This window comes from Onychomys torridus, chromosome 8, assembly GCF_903995425.1.
Source record: "Onychomys torridus chromosome 8, mOncTor1.1, whole genome shotgun sequence".
NCBI classification, from domain to species: Eukaryota; Metazoa; Chordata; class Mammalia; order Rodentia; family Cricetidae; genus Onychomys; species Onychomys torridus.
The window spans coordinates 31,930,840-31,952,109 of NC_050450.1; the positions used below are offsets into that span (position 1 = coordinate 31,930,840).

General features: G+C 46.9%; 1 protein-coding gene across 1 annotated transcript in view; it reads left to right on the plus strand.

Moving 5' to 3' along the window:
- The window catches only part of Ccnjl (cyclin J like), a 56,616-nt gene that overhangs the window by 16,799 nt on the left and 18,547 nt on the right, over window positions 1–21,270 (plus strand). The window contains exon 3 of the mRNA XM_036197443.1: window positions 11,552–11,765. Within this exon, the coding sequence (XP_036053336.1) occupies window positions 11,552–11,765 (214 nt within the window). The remainder of the gene's footprint in view (window positions 1–11,551; window positions 11,766–21,270) is intronic.

The window sequence follows — 21,270 nt, forward strand, 5'->3', positions numbered from 1 at the left end:
AGAGGTGGTGGTATTCTGTGGCAAAATAAATTTAATGTACAGTTCCCCCAAATTGTATAAAGATTCTTCACCCTACAAATGTTTCAGGCACTGTGTTCATAGGTACTTTAGGAGTGAGCAGTGTGGTGTGCATTGTTTCCCGAACTGGCCTATGGAACCATTTTCTTTAGGAAGCATGTCACAGGACTGATTGCCTTCAGGGAACACACATTGGGAAACATTGCCTTTGATGGGTCTGTTAGGTAGATAATGTATCGTTCTTTTTAAAGTTTAAAAAAAAACCCGAAATTTCTCTAATACTAATAAATCCTTCATACACTTTATTAGAACTAAAAAACATCACAAAATATATCTAGGTACATAAAAAATAATGGGTTGGTTTCATTATATTTTCATGCATGTCTGTCAGTCATTGTACTTATAATTCTTCTTGAGGATCACAAGGCTCTGTGAAGCACCTGTCCTATCTATACTTGAGGAAAAATGCTTCCTCTTTCTCTAGACTCCAGTTCACCCGGTTTCTCAGACCTCCCCGCTGGTCTTCATGCGTGTTACAGTTACCCACTGAGATGAGCGCTGAGATTGCCCTTGCCTATGCAGTTCTACTAGTGTGTGCCGTTCTCAAAAATAGGAGCTTCGGGAAGTTGTTGAGCATCTCCTTTGTAACAGGTATTGGGGTCACAAGCTGAATGACGTGAGCCTCATCCCCACCCCCATGCTGCTAATAGCCTGTCAGGGAGGGGCAATGAGAGTGAGTGAACCCGTGGACGTCAACCGATGAAAAGTCAGAGATGCTTAGGGAGTGATTGACAGAAACTTGACAGGGAAATGACGTTTAAGCTGCTGTCTGAAGAAAAGAATGTAGACCAGGACACCAGGGGTGAAAATTGGGGGTGTCGCTTCCACCCCCATAGAGGAAGCTAGTGGTAACTGGTTGGACTTCAGAATGCACTGACCTTCAGATGCCAAGGTTTCAGGGAGTCATTGCCCTCTGTGGCTGAGCAGCTACAGGGCTGGCTCTGGCTCCCGTCTTGTGCCCCTGCACTTGGGGCTGGCCCCACACACTAGTGCACTTCTAAGTTCAACACAGACATGGAAGAATTTGCTACTCAACCGGGGTCAGTGCCACTGTGCAGGAGGGATGGCGAAGGGGCTCGGGCACGTGTCTGTGATCTTTGCAGACCTGGCCAGGCATCCCCACTGCCTGTATATGTACCTCAGTGTGGGGACTTTGTGCAGGTTATGATTGATGTATCCTTGTTTCCCTGAACTCTCCCTGGTGTGTGTGTGTGGGGGGGGTTACCCTCTTTGTACTGGAGGACTCCCAGGTTGGTTCTCCAACGGTGGGTTTTTTTTTTTTTAAATATATATTGCATTTATTTTTCACTTGCTTTGTGTATGCACTTGTGTGTAGGTGTGTGTGTGTGCATAGATGTGTGCATCCTGTGTGGAAGTCAGAGGACAACTTGCAGGACTTGGTTCTCATCTTTCAGAGTGTGGGTCCCGGGGATCATCAGGCATGGTGGCAAGCACCTTTACCTTCTGAGCTAGCTATCTCCCTGGCCCCAGGAGCAGTGGTTCTAAAGAAATCAAACCTGACTTGACATCACCCCTTCCACTTCCCTCTGAATGGCTGGCTCTTCCTGTCTCAGAAGTGCTGCCCCTGTGTCACAGAAAGGGGGAGTCCCTCTGTGGGCCATGACAGCCCCACATTGGTTACCAAGAGAAGGATGCAAGAGAGCTAAGAGTGCCTGAGGGAACAGGAGAGCATAAAAGGCCAAAGGCATTCCATTCATTGATTCACACATGCCTTCACTAATTCAATAGGTATTCATTAGTCCTTACTGTGTGGTAACACTTTGTTTAGAAATACCTGCCGGTTGTGAGAAACTCCTGGGATGCGGTCATATGGGACAGAGGTTGGGGAAGGTCTCTCTAAAGAACACTGGGACAACAGAAGGCCAAAGGAAGAGGAGCTGTCTACATTTCTAAAATCAGGGCTCACAGTGTAAAGCCATGAAATACTATGCAGCTGTAATAGGAGTCTTAACAGGTCTTATTAAGAAGAACAAACCTGAGGCCAGTTATTGGGGTGAATGCTGGAAGATCAGAGGAACAGAACAAGCCACAGCTACCTCACCTCGCCAGTTCCTCAGCTGGTCTTGTTTCCTCAGACTGCAAGCTTCTGAGTCCTCATCCTCAGCTGAACTGTGTTGCTCCAAAGCCTGAATGCTTAACCAGCCAAATGCTTAACTAACTTAGTTCCTGGTCCTTACGTCTTATATACCTTTCTACTTTCTGCCCTCACTCCCTGGGATTAAAGGCTGGATTTCTGAGATTAAAGGCGTGAGTCAACAAGCCTGGCTGTTTCTAATATGGCCTTGAACCCAAAGATCCAGAGGTATTTCTGTCTCTGAAATGCTAGGATTAAAGGCGTGTGCTACCACTGCCTATCTCCATGTTTAATATTGTGGCCGTCCTGTTCTCTGACCCCAGATAAGTTTATTTCAGGGAACAGGATACCACCACATGCAGCCATTGAAAATGGCTCTGAGGGAGAAGCAGGAAGCTGTGTGTGATCCTATGTTCTGAAAGTTGTATAAAGGAAACTCTACAGAATCCATTGTTTTTTATTCTGAATGAATCCCTCTGAATCATAAAGGAACTGGTGGTGGTCCCACACCTTTAATCCCAGAGGCAGGTGGATCTCTTGAGTTCTAGGACAGCCAGGGCTACACAGAGAAACCCTGTGTGTGTGGTGGGGGGCACAGGGGTGGGATCATTTGGGTATTTTAGTGAAAAGCTGGAGAGATGAGTCAGTGGTTAAGAATACTTGATGCACTTGCAGAGGTCCCAGGTTTAATTCCCAACAATCACATTGGGTGGCTTACAACTGCCTCTAACTCCAGTTCCAGGGCATCTGATGCCCTCTTCTGGCCTCTAAGGGCACTGTACATACATGGTGCACATAAACTCACGGAGGCACACACCCACGCATAAAAAAATACAAATAAATCTTAAAATTTATCAGTGAACACCAAACCTAACAAAAATGACTCAGTAGTAGGAAACTACTGAGGAAGACATTGGCATGCTGTATGCATTTTAGGGGGGTGCAATTGGATGTTCGCTAAGTGTGGCAGCTTCCCAGTTGAAGAGCTGATTAAGGGCGAGGGGAGAACATTTGAGTTTGGCCCCAATACAGTCATGACCTAGCCCTCTCCATACCTCTCCTTTTCTTCTAGCTACAAATCCAGTAATTGAATTATAAAATTACATATTGATTTATTTTTATTTTTTTATTTAGACAGTATTGAAAAGCTTGAAAACAAAAACCATTCACTATTTCAGGCCATTTCATTACCTGCCCAGATAACCACTGTACACATTTTGGTGTGTATCTTAATAATATATATTTAGTCAATTATTAAAAAACAAACAAAAACTGGCTATGATAACAAAAGCGGGTTTTTGTGAGGTACATTTCCTTGAGTTCTGGTGACCATGGCCATCTGTCCCTGGCCTCCATCTGCTCATCTCTACATGCACCTGGGACAGAAGGCGTTCCTGCCTGGCTCAGGTGATAAGGGGCCAACATCTGGGGAGTGGGGATCGCCTGGTAATGCCTTCCATCCATCTGTCCCTATTGTCAGCCCCCTCCCCCTCCCTTGCAACCTTGCTGCTGGCTTTACCAGTGCCACGAGAGGAAGGTCACCCAGCCTGGCCACGTTCCTGCAGCCCACCCTGCCAAGCTGGTTGTTGATGCCTGCCAAGCGCCTGCCTGATCTTGAGAGAGCTTTGCAAGCCGCCCTGGGCATGCTGCTCCTTTGTCCCTGAAATCCAGGCCACTCGCCAGCAAGGCCTGCTTCCTGTACTCAAGCTGCTGCAGCCTGAGAAGGCTTAGGTCAAGAGTGCTTGGGGAATGAAGAATGCAGGTCCTGAGGGCAAAGCCGCGTAATGTGTGCCTCTCCCCTGCTAATTGGGTTAGCAACATAATCAGCTGGACTTTCAAACTCAACAGGGCGAGCCTGCTGCAAGCCCTCCACTGCTGTTCCGATGCCAAAGTAGCAGCTCCCTTCTCTGGGGGAACAGGAAGAAACTCAGGCTCGGCATGACTAATTCCATTTGGTTTGGGGGCCCTGCAGAGCAAGCTAATAGACAGCTGTCCTTTTCTCCAGAGGTTCCCTTGACCCCAGCTGTCCACACACCCCAAGGTAGAAAACTTTGTTCCGTGTGTTACGCAAAGCAAGTTCCTTTGAGAGTCCTCTAGCCTTCCACTAGATAAACCCCCACTTATCTGGAGTTTGATTACTCAGCTCTAGGGAAGGGCCATTCTCCATTCTCACTTGTATGGCTGGTCTGTGCCAAATACGTTAAATTTATAGCAACATGACCCGCATTTCTCAGGCAAGGTCGCTGAAAGTCAGAATTCTGTACCCAAGGTTAGTAAATAGTAGAACTCAGCTTCCCAGCCAGAGCTGCTTCCACACATCTTTTGGCGTGAGGAAGGACGACCATTCTTTCTCTCAACATACGTTTTTCAGCACCTGCTTGTGCGTCAGCCATTGAATTGGGTGTGGGGCAAACTGTATATATAGCACCTGGCCTTGGCTGTCTGGAATCTGCTGTTGAGTGGGAAGGCACGTAAATAAGCAGAATTTGAGCTATGAAGAACAAACATTGGGAATGTAGGTCAGTGGGTAATGTGCTTGCCTAGCATACCAGATCCCTAACATCACATCAACTAGTTGTGGTTGTACATGCTTATGATCTGTCATCCCAGTGCTTGGGAGGTGGAAGCAGGAGGATCAGAAGTTCAAGATTACCTCTGGCCACATAGTAGTGAGTTAAGGCCAGTGTGAGCTACATAAAACCACTGCTCCGACGTGGGTGTGGGGGGGGGGGGTAGATAAGCTGCATGTGAGGAGAGGAAGAAAGGAGACCCCCATTTGGAACAATAGAAGTCAGGGGGTCTTTTCAGGAAATGACATTTAAGTTTTTGAGGGTCAGGATGAAGTAGGAAAGCCATCTCGAAGAGCTAGCTGTGGCTGCCAGGGTCTTGTCAGCCGGTGCCTAGCCTTTTCTAGAAAGCCTTTCTCTTCCCTGCTCCTTGGCATGCACTGTGTACTTTGAGTTTCCTCTTCCAGAAGCTGCTCGAGGCAAAAGAGCCTTTTCCCAGGAACCTGTATGAGGACAGATATGGAGCTCTCTTTTCTCTCTTGAGTGGGGGGGGGGATGGAGAAGGCGGTGAACTTCACTTCCTTGAACTCCAAGGGAGAGAAGCCAGGAACTCTTCTATGTGATTGTGTTTTGTGGCTGAACTGCCCTGATGGGGGTAGCATAGCCCCAGGCAAAGGTCATTTGGCAAAGGCTAATATGGCAGCTGCAGCTTGCCAGACACCAATGGCCTGAACTTAGAGCCTGGTGCTTAGGGGAATCCCCAAGCGGCCTGCTGGGTTGTGGGGTCTGCTGGAGGTCGGGAGGGATGCTGGCGAAGCTGCAACCCTACACAACTGCTGCGACTGCCTGCCTTGAGCCCAGTACTGGGCTGGTGCAGAGATCTTATGGAAGACGCCTCTCTCTAAACCTTTCTACGGCTCCTCATTGTCCTCAGGGCAGGACAGATTTCTTAGATCATATCCTACCCACGTTCCCAGTCTGCTTTATCTAGGGTTTTCAAGACAGGGTTTCTCCATGTAACCCTGGCTGTCCTGGAACTCGCTCTATAGACCAGGCTGGCCCCAAACTCGGAGATCTGCCTTCCTTTGCTTCCTGAGTGCTGGGATGAAAGACGTGTGCCACCACTGCTTGCCTGGCCTACTTGGCTCTTTTTCTGTTTGTTTGTTTGTTTGTTTGTTTGTTTGTTTAAGACAGGGTTTTTTTTTTTTCCTTTTTTTTTTTTAAGCTGAGAATCGAACCCAGGGCCTTGCGCTTGCTAGGCAAGCACTGTACCACTGAGCTAAATCCCCAACCCCAAGACAGGGTTTCTCTGTGTAGTTTTGGTGCCTGTCCTAGGTCTTGCTTTGTAGACCAGGTTGGCCTTGAACTCACAGAAATCCGCCTGGCTCTACCTCCCCGGTGCTGGTATTTAAGGCATGCACCACCACCCCTCGCCTGGCCTGCCTAGCTCTTTTAACCACTAGATGTTACCTCTGCTTTACAGATACTGTGAAGCTCCAACAACCTTCCCTTGCTGCATCTTCAGAAGCAAATTCTTAGACTCCTTTCAAGACTTGTCTCTCTAGCCAAGTGGGGCACACATTGGCCATTCCAGCGCTCGGGGATGGGGGTGGGGGGTGAACATTCCAGACCAGACCAAGCTACATAGTGAGTTCCAGACTAGCAAGACCAAAGAAAAACTTGTGTTTCGTTTTCTGATGTCTCCTGACATCTACTAGATCTAGAGCTGCACCTTGAACATGCTTTCCTTCTCCAGTTCCTCAACAGTTAGTTGTTGGCATCCAGCTGTTGTATTTACACTAAGGTGCTAGGGTTTGGAATCTGCCCTAAAGGAGTAGCACGTGAATCCACCAAATAATGTAGACAAAAAACATGCAACATTGGCAGGCCATTTCCTTAATTTAAGTTGGGAATAAAATATCTTCATGATTTCAAAAATAAAATGTTGATCTGCTCATGGTAGTTCACAAACATAATCCCAGAAGCTAGCGGGCTAAGGCAGAGTTTGAAGTCAGCCTGGGCCAATTTAGCAAGTTTGAGGCCAGCTTGGACTACATTGTAAGAGACTGCCTCAAAAAAGAAAAAGAAAACCATGCATAGTGACTCAGACCTGTAATTCCTGCACCCGGGAGGTGGATATGGTAGGAGATGAAGGTCATCCTGGGTTGTGCAGTGAATTTGAAGCCATCTTAGGCTACCTGAGACCTTGTCTCAAAAAACAAACAAGCCATTTACTGGGTAACACAGAACCATCGGAATTATAAACTCAAAGCAGCTGCCAGTGCCTGCACTGGGTCTGCACAAGAATGAGCCTGTCAGGGGGCTGGAGAGATGGCTCAGAAGTTAAGAGCACTGACTGTTCTTCCAGAGGTCCTGAGTTCAATTCCCAGCAACCACATGGTGGCTCACAACCATCTGTAATGAGATCTGGTGCCCTCTTCTGGCTTGCAGGAATACATGCAGACAAGACACTGTAAACTTAATAACTAAATCTAAAAAGAAAGAAAGAAAAGAAAAGAAAGAATGGGCCTTTCAGTCAGGCACAATGGAGGAGAGGTTCAGAGAGCCTTATCCCTTTCTCCTGAATTTGCTGCTGTTGCTAAAATCCCTTCCTGGTGGAAGAAGTTGGTCTATCCTTTCACCTGAGCTCTTAGCTAGAGTCCATCCTGGAGGAACCAAATGAGTGTGTCTTCCTCACAGAGGAGAGGAGTTGCTTAAAGGGGCGTGAGTGCCACACCTGGGAAACCTTGACCCAGCAGAGGTGAGAGCTTTCATCACCAAGACTAGACTCCCCAGGCCTGTATATTGTAGCCCCTCCCAGAAGTCATGTGCAGTTGAGGCAGGGTTGTATGCAAGAGTGGTGGAGAATGGCTAGATACTCAGGGGAGGGGCTTGTGACCATAAGTGGGTATAAACAGTCAACACAACCAGCTGGCATAATCCTTTTGCAAAAAGGTACAGCTGAAGGCTCCAAGATGGTGGGCACTTGGCTACTCCTGATGCCTTGGAGAAGAGGGAAAGTCATTGCGCTCAGCTGTGTACCCACTGGTGACCCCGCCAGGCTCTCATGGATAGTTCCAGTCTGGTGCTCACACAGATAGCCCTGGTTAAACTAAATGAGACACACATACACAGCAATATACAACGTTACACATAGGAAAAATGTCAGAATGAAACCCATTATTTTGAAAGTCTTCTGGCCTCTGGTTCTCTTGCTAGTTCAGCAAAGCCTTGGGATTAAGGGATTTTTTTAAAAACTGGTTTTCTTCCCACATGAACCAAGAGACAGGAAGGAATTTATTCAGGCTCTCTGCACTTTCTACGAGCAAAGCTCTAGAGCTGTAGAGAGAGCTGATGCTGACCTCTTGACCTCTGAGGACAAGCCAGAAGAGAAGAGAGGTCTGGGAGATCTGAACCCAAGCTTCTGCCAGAACGGCCTCCCTCCCTGTAGGGAGTATGGTTATCATGCAGCTGCAGCTTTCACGTGGTGACGCCATGCTTTCATTTCTCATAGGTCTCTACCAAAGACTGGGGTTGCTGGCTCCTGTGGTGACTGGGTGCAATAGGAGGATCTGCCATGTGCTTCCCACAGTAGTTGTCCTATCGGACTTCCCCACTACCCGGAATCAAGGGTTCCGATTTGCCCACGTCCTCACCAACACTTGTTTATTTTAAACTTGTGCTTTTTGGTGTTGGGTTTGTTTGTTTGATTGATTTGTTTTGTTTTGTTTTGTTTTTTGAGGCAGGGTTTCTCTGTGTAGCTTTGGAGCCTTTCCTGGAACTCACTCTAGCCAGGGTGGCCTCAAACTCACAGCGATCCACCTGGCTCTGTCTCCTGAGTGCTGGGATTACAGGCTTGTGCCACCACCGCCCAGCTCATTGTTTTTTAAGTAACATCCGTCTCCAAGGAATGTGAAGTATTATTTCCTTGTGGTTCTATTTGTATTTCCCTAGTGATTAGCCAATGTTCAGTGTCTTTTCATTTGCTTACTAGCCATTTTTAATCATCTTTAGAGACATGCCTTTTCCATACTTTGCCTATTTTTGTTTTATTTTTAAGATTTGTTTTTATTTTGTATCTCTCTGTGTGTGTGTATATGCAGAAGGAGGTGTCAGATCCCTTGGAGCTGAATTTACACGGGTGGCTGTGGACTGTGGGCTGGAATCATACTCAGATTATCTGGGAAAAGAACAAACCCTTTTAATTGCTTAGCTGTCTCTCCAGCATGAAAGTTTAATTTTAAAATCTACCTTATATTTCTTCTTCTCTGCTGTCTCAGCTTTTGGAATCATTTTTAAGAAACCATCGCCTTATCTAAAGTCATATGCATCTACTCGGTTTCCCTTTAAGAGTTTTTCAGTTTCAAATCCTACAGTTAGGTTTGAATCTGCTTTACTGAATTCACCTATATCCCTGGAGCCTAAAATAGTGCCTAGTATGCAGAAGGTTCGTGATGCTTACTGAGTGAAATGAGTGAGTTCCTATCTCTAGTGAATGAATGAGCAGACACTGCTTTCTAGTCTTAGTCTGCAGCTGGTTGAGTAAAGGGTTAGAGGGGCATGTGCTGGGTGCAGTAGTGAGGCCTTGCCTTGCATGTGTTTGGCTCTGGGTTTGATCCTCAGCACCATTTGAGAGGTGGGCTGACACAGAATGAAGGTACCAGTTTGCTTAATGTTACTAGGAAGTCCTCATAATTCCTTGTCTGCCAGTTTCCTTCCCGTTTTTTCTTCCTTTTCCCTAGTTGACAGAATGCCCATAAGATTTGTATGTGTTGGGCAGGCTTTTGGGAGCACGGTAACTGGTGTGACGCCTTGCGCAGCCTTGGTGCAGTGGGAAGGGGCTTGGAGGTGCCTAGGCTCACTGTGCGGGCCTCTGCTGACTCCCCATGGGAGACCTTAATTTGGGGGATGTGGGGTGGCTTGCGAGAGAGGGCTGGGGGGGGGAGGGGGGAGAAGGGGGACATCTGTGGGTGGTATGTGGAGTAGAAAATGTCTTAATAAAGAAAAATGAAAAAAAAAGATTTGTATGTGTGTGAGAGATAGAAAAGTATACATGCTACATTCAGCCACACGTGAGAGCTGAACTAGCCCAGAATGCCACAGGTCCAGGCCCAAGGACCAACGGGGACTGTTTGGGTTGTGAACAAAACAGTCTCAGTGGTTTCAGCAACCAGATGGTGGTGATGTTCCAGATCCAGTGAGACACATTATGGACAGCCCAGCAGCTTGTGCCAGCGTTCAGTCCCCCTTAGTTCTGTGCCTGAAGCCTTTGGGCTGCACAGGCTAATGAATGACCTCTGCCTCATCCTCTCTTGGGCTTCCATCTGCCCATTCTCTTCCTCCACTTTGCTCTCCTAACACCAGAGTTTCTACCAGGAAAGTAGCACAAAGCCAAGAGCATGGAGATGTTTCCTAAACAGATATATCCAACCTACCCTGATTAAAAGGCAAATACCTTAAGTATATGAGAAAAAATTATTGTCAAAATCTTCGTTGGAGCAGGCTGTGGTGGTGCTGTAATGCCAGCCCTTGGGAGGCTGAGACAGGAGGGTGACTAGTTCCAGGCCTGATTGAGCTACTTGGGGTGGGTGTGGGGAACGAAAGTGGGGAGCTAGAGAGTTGGCTCAGCAGTTAAAGCACTTTCAGCTCTTTGAGAGAACCCAGGTTCAGTTCCCAGCAGCTCACAAGAAACTAATCCAGGGGATCTGATGCCCTCTTCTGGCCTCCTAGAGCACCAGGAATGTACACACACACACACACACACACACACACACACACACACACACACATATACACACACACCACATATATATACATGTAGACAAATACTTATAAGCATAAAATAAAAATAAGTTAAAAAAGGTTTGATGACTTACACCTGAAATCCAGTGTCTGGGAAGCGGAGACAGTGGCTTGATTTCAAGACAGGCCATGCTGCTTGGTACATTCTAGCTAGCCTGAGCCATAGAGTGAGACCCTGTCTCAAAACTGAAAACACATTCTTGATTTAATATTTCTTTCTCTGGTTTTTCTTGTGTTCAGTGCATAAATTCAGAAAACATGGCAGTGTAGAAATTACAAAATAGATGGTACCATGAGAAAGGAGAATGATGGTGTTCAGAACCTGGAGTGGGAAACTGTGTAAGGGTGGAGACAGAAGGCAAAATGTCCACCATGAGTGATCATGGTGCACAGGACTTGCTAGTTCCTTGAACTAGTCTTTCAAATGTATTTGTTTGTTTACTGAGGCATGTCCTTGCTGTTGCCTTGTCTATCTAGAACTCACTGTGTAGAACAGGCTGCCCTCAAACTTTCAGCCATCCTCCTGCCTCTGCCTCCTGGGTACTGGGATTACAGTCATGCCCAACAACACCTTTTAGTTTAGTCTTGTTTTTATTTTTTCCCAAATTAGGGGTGCGGGGACACAATCACTCACAATCCTATACACAGAGGGAATTAGCAGAGAACCCAGAGAGGTTTCTATGTGCTAGACATCTGGCACACATTCTCATTAAACCTTGGCTACTGAAGAAGAACAAAGGGAGAGAAGTGACTTGGCTGCTCAATAGAATCAGAATTTGGATATGGGTCTCTGCCTGTAAGCCACCATTCTTTTGTAGCTTTAAGTATAGGCATAGCACCTTTCTTCGGGAAATGCCTGGCTTCCTCTGTCATCATGATGGGACTTGTGGGCCTGTGCTTAGGGAGGGTGGATGGGAACAGGTCTAGAGTTTCTAGAACAGAAGCACCACCACCTGAGGTTTGAAACAAATGAGCAGGACGTAGAGGGAACCGCTGCCCACCCCTGCCAATCCACAGGCAGGCCCTGGGTCTCAGTGTCCTTGACCCTTTTCTGTTCACTTTCCTCCAGGAACTGAAGCTGCCTACCTTCCGAGCCCACTCCCCGCTCCTGAAGAGCCGTCGGTTCTTTGTAGACATTCTGACCCTGCTGAGCAGACACTGCCATCTGTGCCCCTCAGCCCGGCACCTGGCCATCTACCTGCTGGACCACTTCATGGACCAATACAACATCACCACCTCCAAACAGCTGTATACTGTGGCCGTCTCCTGCCTCCTGCTGGCAAGTACGTAGAAACTTACTTGTGGCAGCTGAGTTGCTGCTAAACCACTACTTATTTCCATACACTTCCCATGGCCTCCGTGTTCATCCTTTGCTGGATGGGAACTGTCTTAATAACTGCCAATAATTTTTGCATCTATAATATACCAGAGAAACTAATAAGTGTAGGTGGGGTTTTCTGTCCTGCCAGCCAGCTTCCAAATACTCACACAGAGACTTATGAATTATAAATGCTCAGCCAATAGCATAGGCTTGTTACTAACTAGCTCTTACAATTTAAATTAACCCATATTTCTTATCTACGTTGTACCATGTGGCGGTACCTTTTTCAGCACAGCATGTTCATCTCCTGCTTCCTCTGTATCTGACTAGTGACTCCGCCCTTCTTCCCAGCATTCTCCCTGTCTGGCTCTCCCGCCTAACCTCTTTCTGCCTAGCTATTGGCCATTTGGCTCTCTATTAAACCAATGAGAGCAAAACAGCTTCACAGTATACAAAAGGATTATTCCACAGCAAATAAGGATATTCACAGTTGGATCTTGATGAATCTGCATAGTGGCTTTAGAAGACAGTCCTGGTAACTGGTGTGATCAAGGCTCAGAGAAGCTTAGAAACTTGTTTTGGGTTGCCCAGCTAGTATATGACAGACAGTATTTGAGACCATAGCTGATTGATGCCAGGCCTGTGTCCTTGACCTCATGTCTCCTGCTTCTTTCCATGAGGACTCTGAATGGGCCCTAGCACTCACTGTGTTTAGAGGTGTCTAGAGGTAGAACTGCTTGATTTGGATCCATGATGTAGCCACCAGGCCTGAGCACATTCCTTGTGGGGCCTACACCTTCCAAAGAGGCCTCACTGAAAACAGCCGATCCCTGGCCGTCTGTCCTTCTTAGTGAGGATTGCTCTATCACGGTACTGTAGCTTGGGTGAGCTCCTGGCCACAGAGGTCTGCTAATGTCATCTTGCTACTTAGAAACCACTCTATGATAGACCAAGAGCTTCAGTATAACAGCCAGACCTCAGGCTCTTTCCCCTCTGCATTTGTGTCTTCTTTCCTCAGCACTTCCTGGATGGCTGGCACACTGGTGAAGCTCTGTCCCATCACAGACCTCTTCCTTCATTGCTTCTTGCTGCATTTGTGAACTTGGGCTACCCACCCCTATTGGAAACCTCCCCCTGTTGCATGAATCTTAAATGGTCTTATAATAAAAACCTGGAGCCAGATATCAGGGTGAAAGGTGAAAGATCAGAGAAGCAGAGCAAGCCACAGCCATCCCCTCTTACCTCACCAGCTCCTCAGCCTGAAAGAGCCAGAGTTCCTATCTCCTCCCGCCTTATAGTCCTTTCTCTGCCCAGCCATATTACTTCTGTTTCAACCTTCCTAGTGCTGGGATCAAAGACATGCCACCACTGCCTGGCTCTGTTTCTCTTTTAGACTGGATTAATCTCATGTAGCCCACTGTGGCCTTGAACTCACAGAAATCCAGGAGGATCTCTGCCTCTGTCTCACAAGTGCTAGGATTAAAGGTGTGTGCCTCCACTGCCTGATCTCTGTGGCTAACTCTGTGGCTGGCTCTGTCCTCTGATCTTCAGGCAAGCTTTATTTCCTATATTACAAACAATATATCACCACATTTCCCTTTTTTGTCTAAAATAATAAAAGGTTATAACTAGTATAAGAAAAACTATATACAGTAAATACAATAACTACATATATTATATAGTCAAGAACTAATTAGAAATGTCCAGTCCATAAACATTTGACAAATTTAGAGAAAATACCCCATTATTTATCCTATTTTGGTGAGTTCAAAATGTTGTGCCTAATTCATTTTCTATCCTAACTTGTATTACCAATCCAAAACTATCTTTTGATGTCTTTCAAACTTGTACACTTTACACCTCCTTAGTGAGTTTCTTTTCTGAATTTGTTAACTAGGAAAATTATAACTATCAACTCCATCAGAGACCCTAGAAGGAAATAATTTTAACTGAGTAAGCAGGAAGTACAAGCAATTGACTTCCAAAAAATGTGAGAAATGACAGAAACAGCTGGCTGCCTGGATAGTCACCCAAGGTTCCTCTACATTGTTGGTACATTCATCTTTGGCCTACAGGCCTAACATATCTGACAGACTTTTCTGTGAAGCAGGATATTCTAAAGGGCTGTCCTACCTTGTCTTGGCAAGGTTCAGCTGTCCTTTCTTTTGTGTCCTGCTTGTTCATTTGGACAGCATACCGTTAGCAGTCGAGGCAAGAGCATTTTCTTGCACAGTGGCTGACTTTTGCCACAAAGAAAATAAACTCCATATGGAGTTTCTTCACTGCCCATCATCCCTGAAGTAGATTGGTACTGCCAGGAGCAGACATGTCTCAGAGTCATTAAAAAAAACAAAAAACAAAAACCTATGTTATTAAAACAGGATCTTGCTATGTAACCCTAGTGTAGATCAGGCTGCCCCCAAACTTTGTGATCCTCCTCAGTGTTGGGATTACAGGCATATGCCACAGTGCCTGGCAGAAGAGTAGCTTTCAAATTTCCCAAACCCTGTCTTATTTTCCCCTAGGACCTCTACCCTATTGTAAGTTGTCTCTAATCTGGACCAGCTAGAATTTGCAAGTTATCAGTGGGAGCTAATTTTGCTCAGAGCCCAGCCTTTTGTAGCATCTTATCATCTCAAGAAGAGATGCAGAGGCCTGTGAGATGACTCCATCAGAGAAGGGCAGCACAGGCATCATGTTTCAGGTACACCATGGCCTTTGCCCTGCTGCTTCTGTGATCTGTGGACTGCATCAAGGCCTGCTGGGGGCAGGAGACTTCGATTTCCTTGGGGCCATGGAGTTCTCCCCCAGTGTCTGTCTGGGGAGCCAGGATGTAAGGCTCACACTGGAGACTTCATTGTGCTGCTGTTTGTTACCATGGTGGAGGAAGAGGGCCTTCCAGATGGAGAGGCAGACGCCGCCCCCTCCCTTCCCCCCACATGTTGATGGGCCTCAGCCAGCCTGGGGAGGCAGAAATGGAGTTTTCAGAACACCTGCCATATGTTCCAGGGCTCAGGGAAAGAAAAGTTCCTGTGACAGCCTGAAATCCTATTCACCCCTCCCCTCTTTCCTGGGCTCACTGTCAGCCACAGGGGTAGGTAGGGTGGGTCACCTTGCCCAGGGAAGCCTGGAGTTCTACTGATTCAGTGTCAAATTACTCTGAGATAAGAAAACCTGGCCTCCCTGTCCCCACCTGTGAATTCAAAGGGTTTGCTTTTTTTTTTTTTTTAAGATAATGTGTGTGGGGTGTGTGTGTGTGTGTGTGTGTGTGTGTGCGCGCGCGCGCGCTGACCAGCAAGCCCCAGGGATCCTCCTGTCCCCACCTCCACAGCACTGGCCACAGGCAGCATTGTATGAGGGTGCTGGGGATCCAACCTTGGTACTCTTTACTGGCTGAGTCATCTCCCCAACTGCAAATCTGAGGTTGATAAAGCCGTTTCCAGATTAGGGCTTTTGCATAGATGTAACTTCTCTTCCTGCCTAGGGTCCTGAGGTGTTCATAAAAGAAGCAGAACTTTAGGTGATAGGGCAGCCAACTTATGGCAGAGTGGCCCCTTAGTCTCCATGACTAATTTATCTTCTACCTCCACACAGGATAGACTCACAATATAAATATGATACAGGGTTTGGGTAGAGTTCGGTGGTGGAGAATTTGCCTAGCATGTGCAAAGCCCTAGTGTCCACACCCAGCAAAAAGACAAAAAATCCAAAACAATAAACATCATGGTGACACACATCTTTAATCCCAGCACTGGGGAGGTAGAGGCAGAGGCAGGCAGATCTCTGTGAGTTCAAAGCCATCTTGATCTACAGAGTGAGTTCTAAGTTAGCCAGGGCTATATAGTGAGACCCTATCTCAATAACAAAAACAAAATACTATAGAATAGGGTCATCCTCCTTTTTTATCTTTCAACTTACCCAGCCTCCATTCCCCAACTGTCTTTTTGGTGTTTTTGTTACTTAATTAAAAGGATTATTTGACAACATGGAAACTTCCAAACATCAGGGGAGTTGCTCCAGCACATCCTAACAACTATTACAAGAGGCCCATTTCATTCGGTCCTGGTCTCTTTCCATAGGCCCACCTCAGGGTCCACCCAACCAGCGTGTGTGGTCATGATGTCATATGCCTGCTATTTTAGGTTCAGAGAGGCTTTGTCACTTACCCCAAAGTCACACAGCTTGATTTTTTTCATTTGTTTTATGCTTAAGGTAAAATTCTTAGTACAATATCAGTTTCAGCAGTTTAACCATTGTAAAGAGTACAGGTCAGTGGTATGTAGTGCGTCCATGATATCTAGTGTACAGTCATTCTGTCTAGCTCTAGAACAGTTTTTATCCCTTTAAAAGTAATCCCAGCCAGGTGATAGTGGTGCACACCTTTAGTCCCAGCACTCAGGAGGCAAAGGCAGAAGGATTTCTTCAGTTGGAGGCCACCTGGACAGAGTAAGTTCCAGAACAGCAAAGGATACAGAGAAATCCTACTCAAAAAAAAAAAAAAAAAGAAAAGAAAAAATCCTTTGTGAGCATAGCAACTTGAGCCTGAAATCACAAATATTCTGGAGGATTAGGCAGATTCAATGCTGGCCTGGGCTACAAGTGAGTTCAAGACCAGCCTGGGTAACTTAGTGAAACCCTGTCTCACAAAAAAAGAAAAAAGGTAAAAAGAGGGCTAGGGTGTAGCTCAGTGATGCAGCACTGAGTCCTGATTGATAGGTGTTTGCCGTTCCTTTTCCTCCCCTGCCTTGGCAGCCACTAACCGGCCTTCTAGCTGTATAACTTCTCATATGGGAAGGATCGTACAGTGCAGTGTTTTCCCTGTGTTCGTGCTAGAGCACGTATCAGCTCTTCTGCTGACCCGCGTCCATTGTGGATGACACAGTCCCATTATCCAATCCTCTGCTCGCAGATTATTGGGTGGTTGTCACTTTTATGCTTCTTCTGTGAACATTCAGGCGTGGATCTCACAGTTGAACCCCTTTTCCAGATCTGTGTTAAGTCTGTGTTGAACACTCCAGAGACCCTGAAGTCACCTGGAGCTGACTCAAAAAACTAGATTGAGCTTGGAGGCAGTGGCACACGCCTTTAATCCCAGCACTCGGGAGGCAAAGGCAGGCAGATCTCTGAGTTCGAGGCCAGCCTGGTCTACTGAGTGAGTTCCAGGACAGTTGGGACTACACAGAGAAATCCTGTCTTGAAAAGCCAAAAAAGAAAAAAAAGGAACTGAACTGTTGAATCCTTAGCCCTGGACAGGAACCAGAGGGAGTTACTTGGGAGAGAAAACCAGAGAGGCCAGTGCCTTTGTGTCAAGATCCCACGGCCTGCAATGTAAGGCCTAATGGTGAAAAAAAAAAAAAAAGAAAGAAGTTTTTATTATTAAAAAAATAATTTTTAAAAATCTACAGAGCCAGTGAGATGTCTCAGCGGGTAAATGTACCCACGGCTTGAGCTCAGCAACCTGAGTTTTCAAACCTCAGGAGTTAATGTAGATAAAGCACTCCACAAAGTTGCCCTCTGACCTTATACTGTGGTTTGCATACTTGCATATACACATCACGAACACACCTGTGTACCCATATACAATAATATTTTTAAATTATATATTTACAAACTGTTGCTTTCCCCCTGTACTCAGAGTCTATATCCACAAATTGGTTTTTATTCTTCCTGACCTAGATGAGCGTGGTGTGTCTTCCTAATTGGAGGGAAGAGAGAAAGCATTCTCATTTCCTAGCAGGAAGACAAGCCATGGGTTAGCATATCCTCGTAAACCCCCAGTAAACACGGTGCCAGGGACCCCTCACCAGGCTTCTCAGTTCTTTGCCCTCTTTCGTCTCAATCCACAGGCTCTGTGTGCACAGACCTCTCTTGTCTTCCGTGGTCACTTCCAGACCCCACACCCTCCCTGGGAAAACAGTACTCACTGCTGAGTGGTTTCCTGTGGCCTGGAAGCCCATCCGGCCCCTAGCTGACCACTGAAAAGCCATGGAAGGTGGGGGTAGTGGGATGACGGTCCTTCTGCCTCTCAGGGTCAAGTTCTGATTGTATGTGGGCGAGTGGGGTCAGAAGAAGACAGTTCATAGAAGGATCAGTTTTCACCTTCCGTCCTGAGCCCTAGTCCTGGGGATCAAACTCAGGTCTTCGTGCTTGGCAGCAAGTTCATCAGCCCCAGACCTTAGTTTTAAATAGATGAGGCAGAGTTCTTCAATGGCTTGCATGTCAGCCCCTAACCCCTACCCAGGAGAAGATCTATCACGTGATCTCTCTGTCAGGAAAGGACCCCTGTCTGGATGGGGGTCCTTTCTTAGCCAGGCTCCCTTAGCCTAGAGTGAGTCTGTCACTTGTAGCTTACCTGCACAGGGGCTTATCATTTTCCACCTGACTGAGGTGGTATATTTTTGTGGAAATAGTCTATGTCTGTATTGGCACACAGTCAGCTGGTCCTCAGTATTCATTGATTCTGCCACTTATGAATTTGTCTAACAACACCCACCCCTCACCCCTCCGTCCCTGGTGCTGGGGAATTGCACACAAGGCCTTGAGTAGACAAACACTCTACTGCTGAGCTACACTCCCAGCCTTCATTAAAAAAATAATAATAAGCAAAAATCAATGCTGTTGCCTCCACCCATGCCCATGGGCAGAGCAGTAGAAGCTGTTAACTGCCCTGTATGTGTATTCCCAGCTGAGATGGAAAGGGGCCACGCTCTGCCTTTGTGTCATCTCTCCTGTGGTAAACAAGAATTCTTCTGGGGTCCTGGTTAGGGCTGAGGTTTCCTCACACCCGTGAGTTTTTAATTGAAGACTCTGCTATCTCAGGTGCCCCACACCTAGTCCTGCAAGGCTGTTATTGTCCTGTTTCCTATGCTCAGGAAAGCTGTGTTGTGCCTCTCCGGGAAGGTACATGTGTTACCTTGTCAGGCATTACTTGTGCTTTTTGCCCCGAGTTCAGTGTTAATGAATCATCCATACAGCGTGTTCAATGGGAACAATTCAAAGTTATGTAAGCTATGTATTGACTGAGGGATGAAATGTGGTTGTCAGAGGTTTGTGGGGACCTCACCCCATGTCTTTCCCCTAAAGGCAGTGGTTCAGTGTTCAGGGTGACTTTATAGAATGTGACCATCACAAAGAACAAAACCCATCAGGATAAAGACACCTAACTGGGGCCTGAGAGATGGTGGCTTGGCAAGCAGGTGAAAGCACTTTGTAAAAAGCCCCATGACCTGAGTTTGGGTCCCAGTACCCACATCAGGGTGGAAGGGAAGAACTGATTTCACAAAGTTGCCTTCTGACATCCACATGTGTGTGTGTGTGTGTGTTTGTGTGTGTGTGTGTGTGTGTGTGTGTGTGTGTGGTACATGTGCCCACACAAGAATGAATGAATGAATGAATGAATGAATGAATGAATGAATGAAGTGTATCTAAATGGGTTCTTACCCAAAGCACTCTCTTCAGTCTGTCGGGGATGGTCTTTGCCCTTGGTTGTCTATGATCCCCCATTTTATCAGCAGCATTTATTTAGTGATATCTGCATTGATGGAACTTCCGGATGGCACCCACTTTCCCCCCTGCTCTTTACAGCGTTAGCCACTGTCTTGTTCCTGCATCATTACATACTTACATGAGTCTGTAGGAGGAAGTCCTGTCCCACAAGTAGAGTGTTTTGGCCATAGGGCAAGTGAGGGGCTGGAGACATAGCTTCACGGTACAGTGTTTGCCTACCCATGTGTGAGGCCCCAGGTTCAAACTCAGCACTACCAACACACACGCACACACACATATATGCATGTTTAGGATATTGGCAGGGGTAGTAGAGTGGTGGCTCAGCTGTTAAGACAACTTGCTGCTCTTGCAGAAGACCTGGATTTGGCTCCCAGCGATGACCTGATCACAATCTCTATAACTCTAGTTCTAGGGGACTGGATGCCTTATTCTGGCACTGCACGCACATGGTATACTTACATGCATGTAGGCAAACACTCATACCCATAAAATAAAAGTCCCTAAAAAAATATATTGACAACTGGGCAGCCATGGCACGCCTTTAATCCCAGCACTTCCGAGGCATAGGCAGGCGGATGGATCTCTGTGAATTCAAGGCCAGTTTGGTCTACAGAGTTCCAGGACAGCCAAAGCTACACAGAGAAACTCTGTCTCAAAAAACGTGTGTGCGTGTGTGTGTGTGTGTGTGTGTGTGTGTGTGTGTGTGTGTGTGTGTAGTTTGAACTAAGAGCTAGGTCTAGGTGATCCTTTTTGATTGTTGTTTTGAGGAATTTTTTTTCTGTTGAACAGGCTAGCTTGGAACTTGTTGTTTAGTCCAGGCTGGCTTCAAACTCTCTATGTCCCTGCGTCATCCTCCAAGTGGTACATGTATGTAAGCATGTACCACTCCCCTCAATACATTCTCGCCTAAGCAATACATTGTCAAACCTGAGTGGTGTGTCTGCCTGTCCCTGGCTCTCACCAGGGTGCCCTGGCGGCTGGCCCTCTGTGGGTGCATTTCCATTTTGCACATGTTCCTGGCTCTGTGGTCTGTGATGTTCAGAGAAGGAAGAGAACGACCCTAGTTACTTTTCAGGCTCCTTAAAACAGAAATCAATAGTCGTGTCTCTTCAGGCAGAAACCAGTGAAGGCTGATGCCTGCCAGGCTCCTGCTTAAGGGTCTCAGGAGATTACAGGAAAAGCCTGGCTTTCTCCCAGGAAATCACCTTCACACAACCCCAGCATCCCTCTCACTGAGCATCTCACCCCTGCTTTGATCACTCAAACTGTTACCTCGGCAGAGTCGCTGCTCTGGCAACGGAGCGGGAGGAGGCCACTCTTCGGAGATCTTGCTGAAGATTTCAGAAACTTGAAAGCAGTCTTAATCCCTTGTGGTGGGCAGGGAAGAACTAAGCCTGAGGAGACTGAGCACAACTCTTCCCGCACCCCATCCCACCCCCTCCCCCAGCTAAGAATGCTTGAGATGCCTCCAAGGCTCTTGCTGATGCAGGCATTAGAAACAAAGGGGTGGGCTTTTTCCAGGTGATCTTTTTCAAGGGTGCTGGCAAGATGTCAGAGTTCTTACCAGAGTCAAACCCAAGTCTGAAAGGAAACAGACCCTGAAAATACAGGGAGTGACTTACTGTTTCCTCATAACTCATGGAAAGCAAGCAGGAGGAACACTCCCTCTCCTTTGTTCTGCCGTGGGGGTCATTTGCCAAAGGTTCAGCACTTTAGGGATTGGGTCACAAGGGGGTCTTCTATCTTTCCCTTCCCCGGTGTCACCCGAGGGCTGCTACAGCATCCGAAGCTCCTCTTCTCAGCGGTGGCATTTGGGTGGTGGCCACCCAGCCTGGAAGGGGTGGCCTCTCTGCTGAGAGCCCACGCAGAGCAGATCCCGGCACCAGCTCAAACATGATAGCCCAGGAAGCAGGGGACATGGTGATTTTTCCATTTCCTGTTCCCATCTCTGCCGGCTGGCA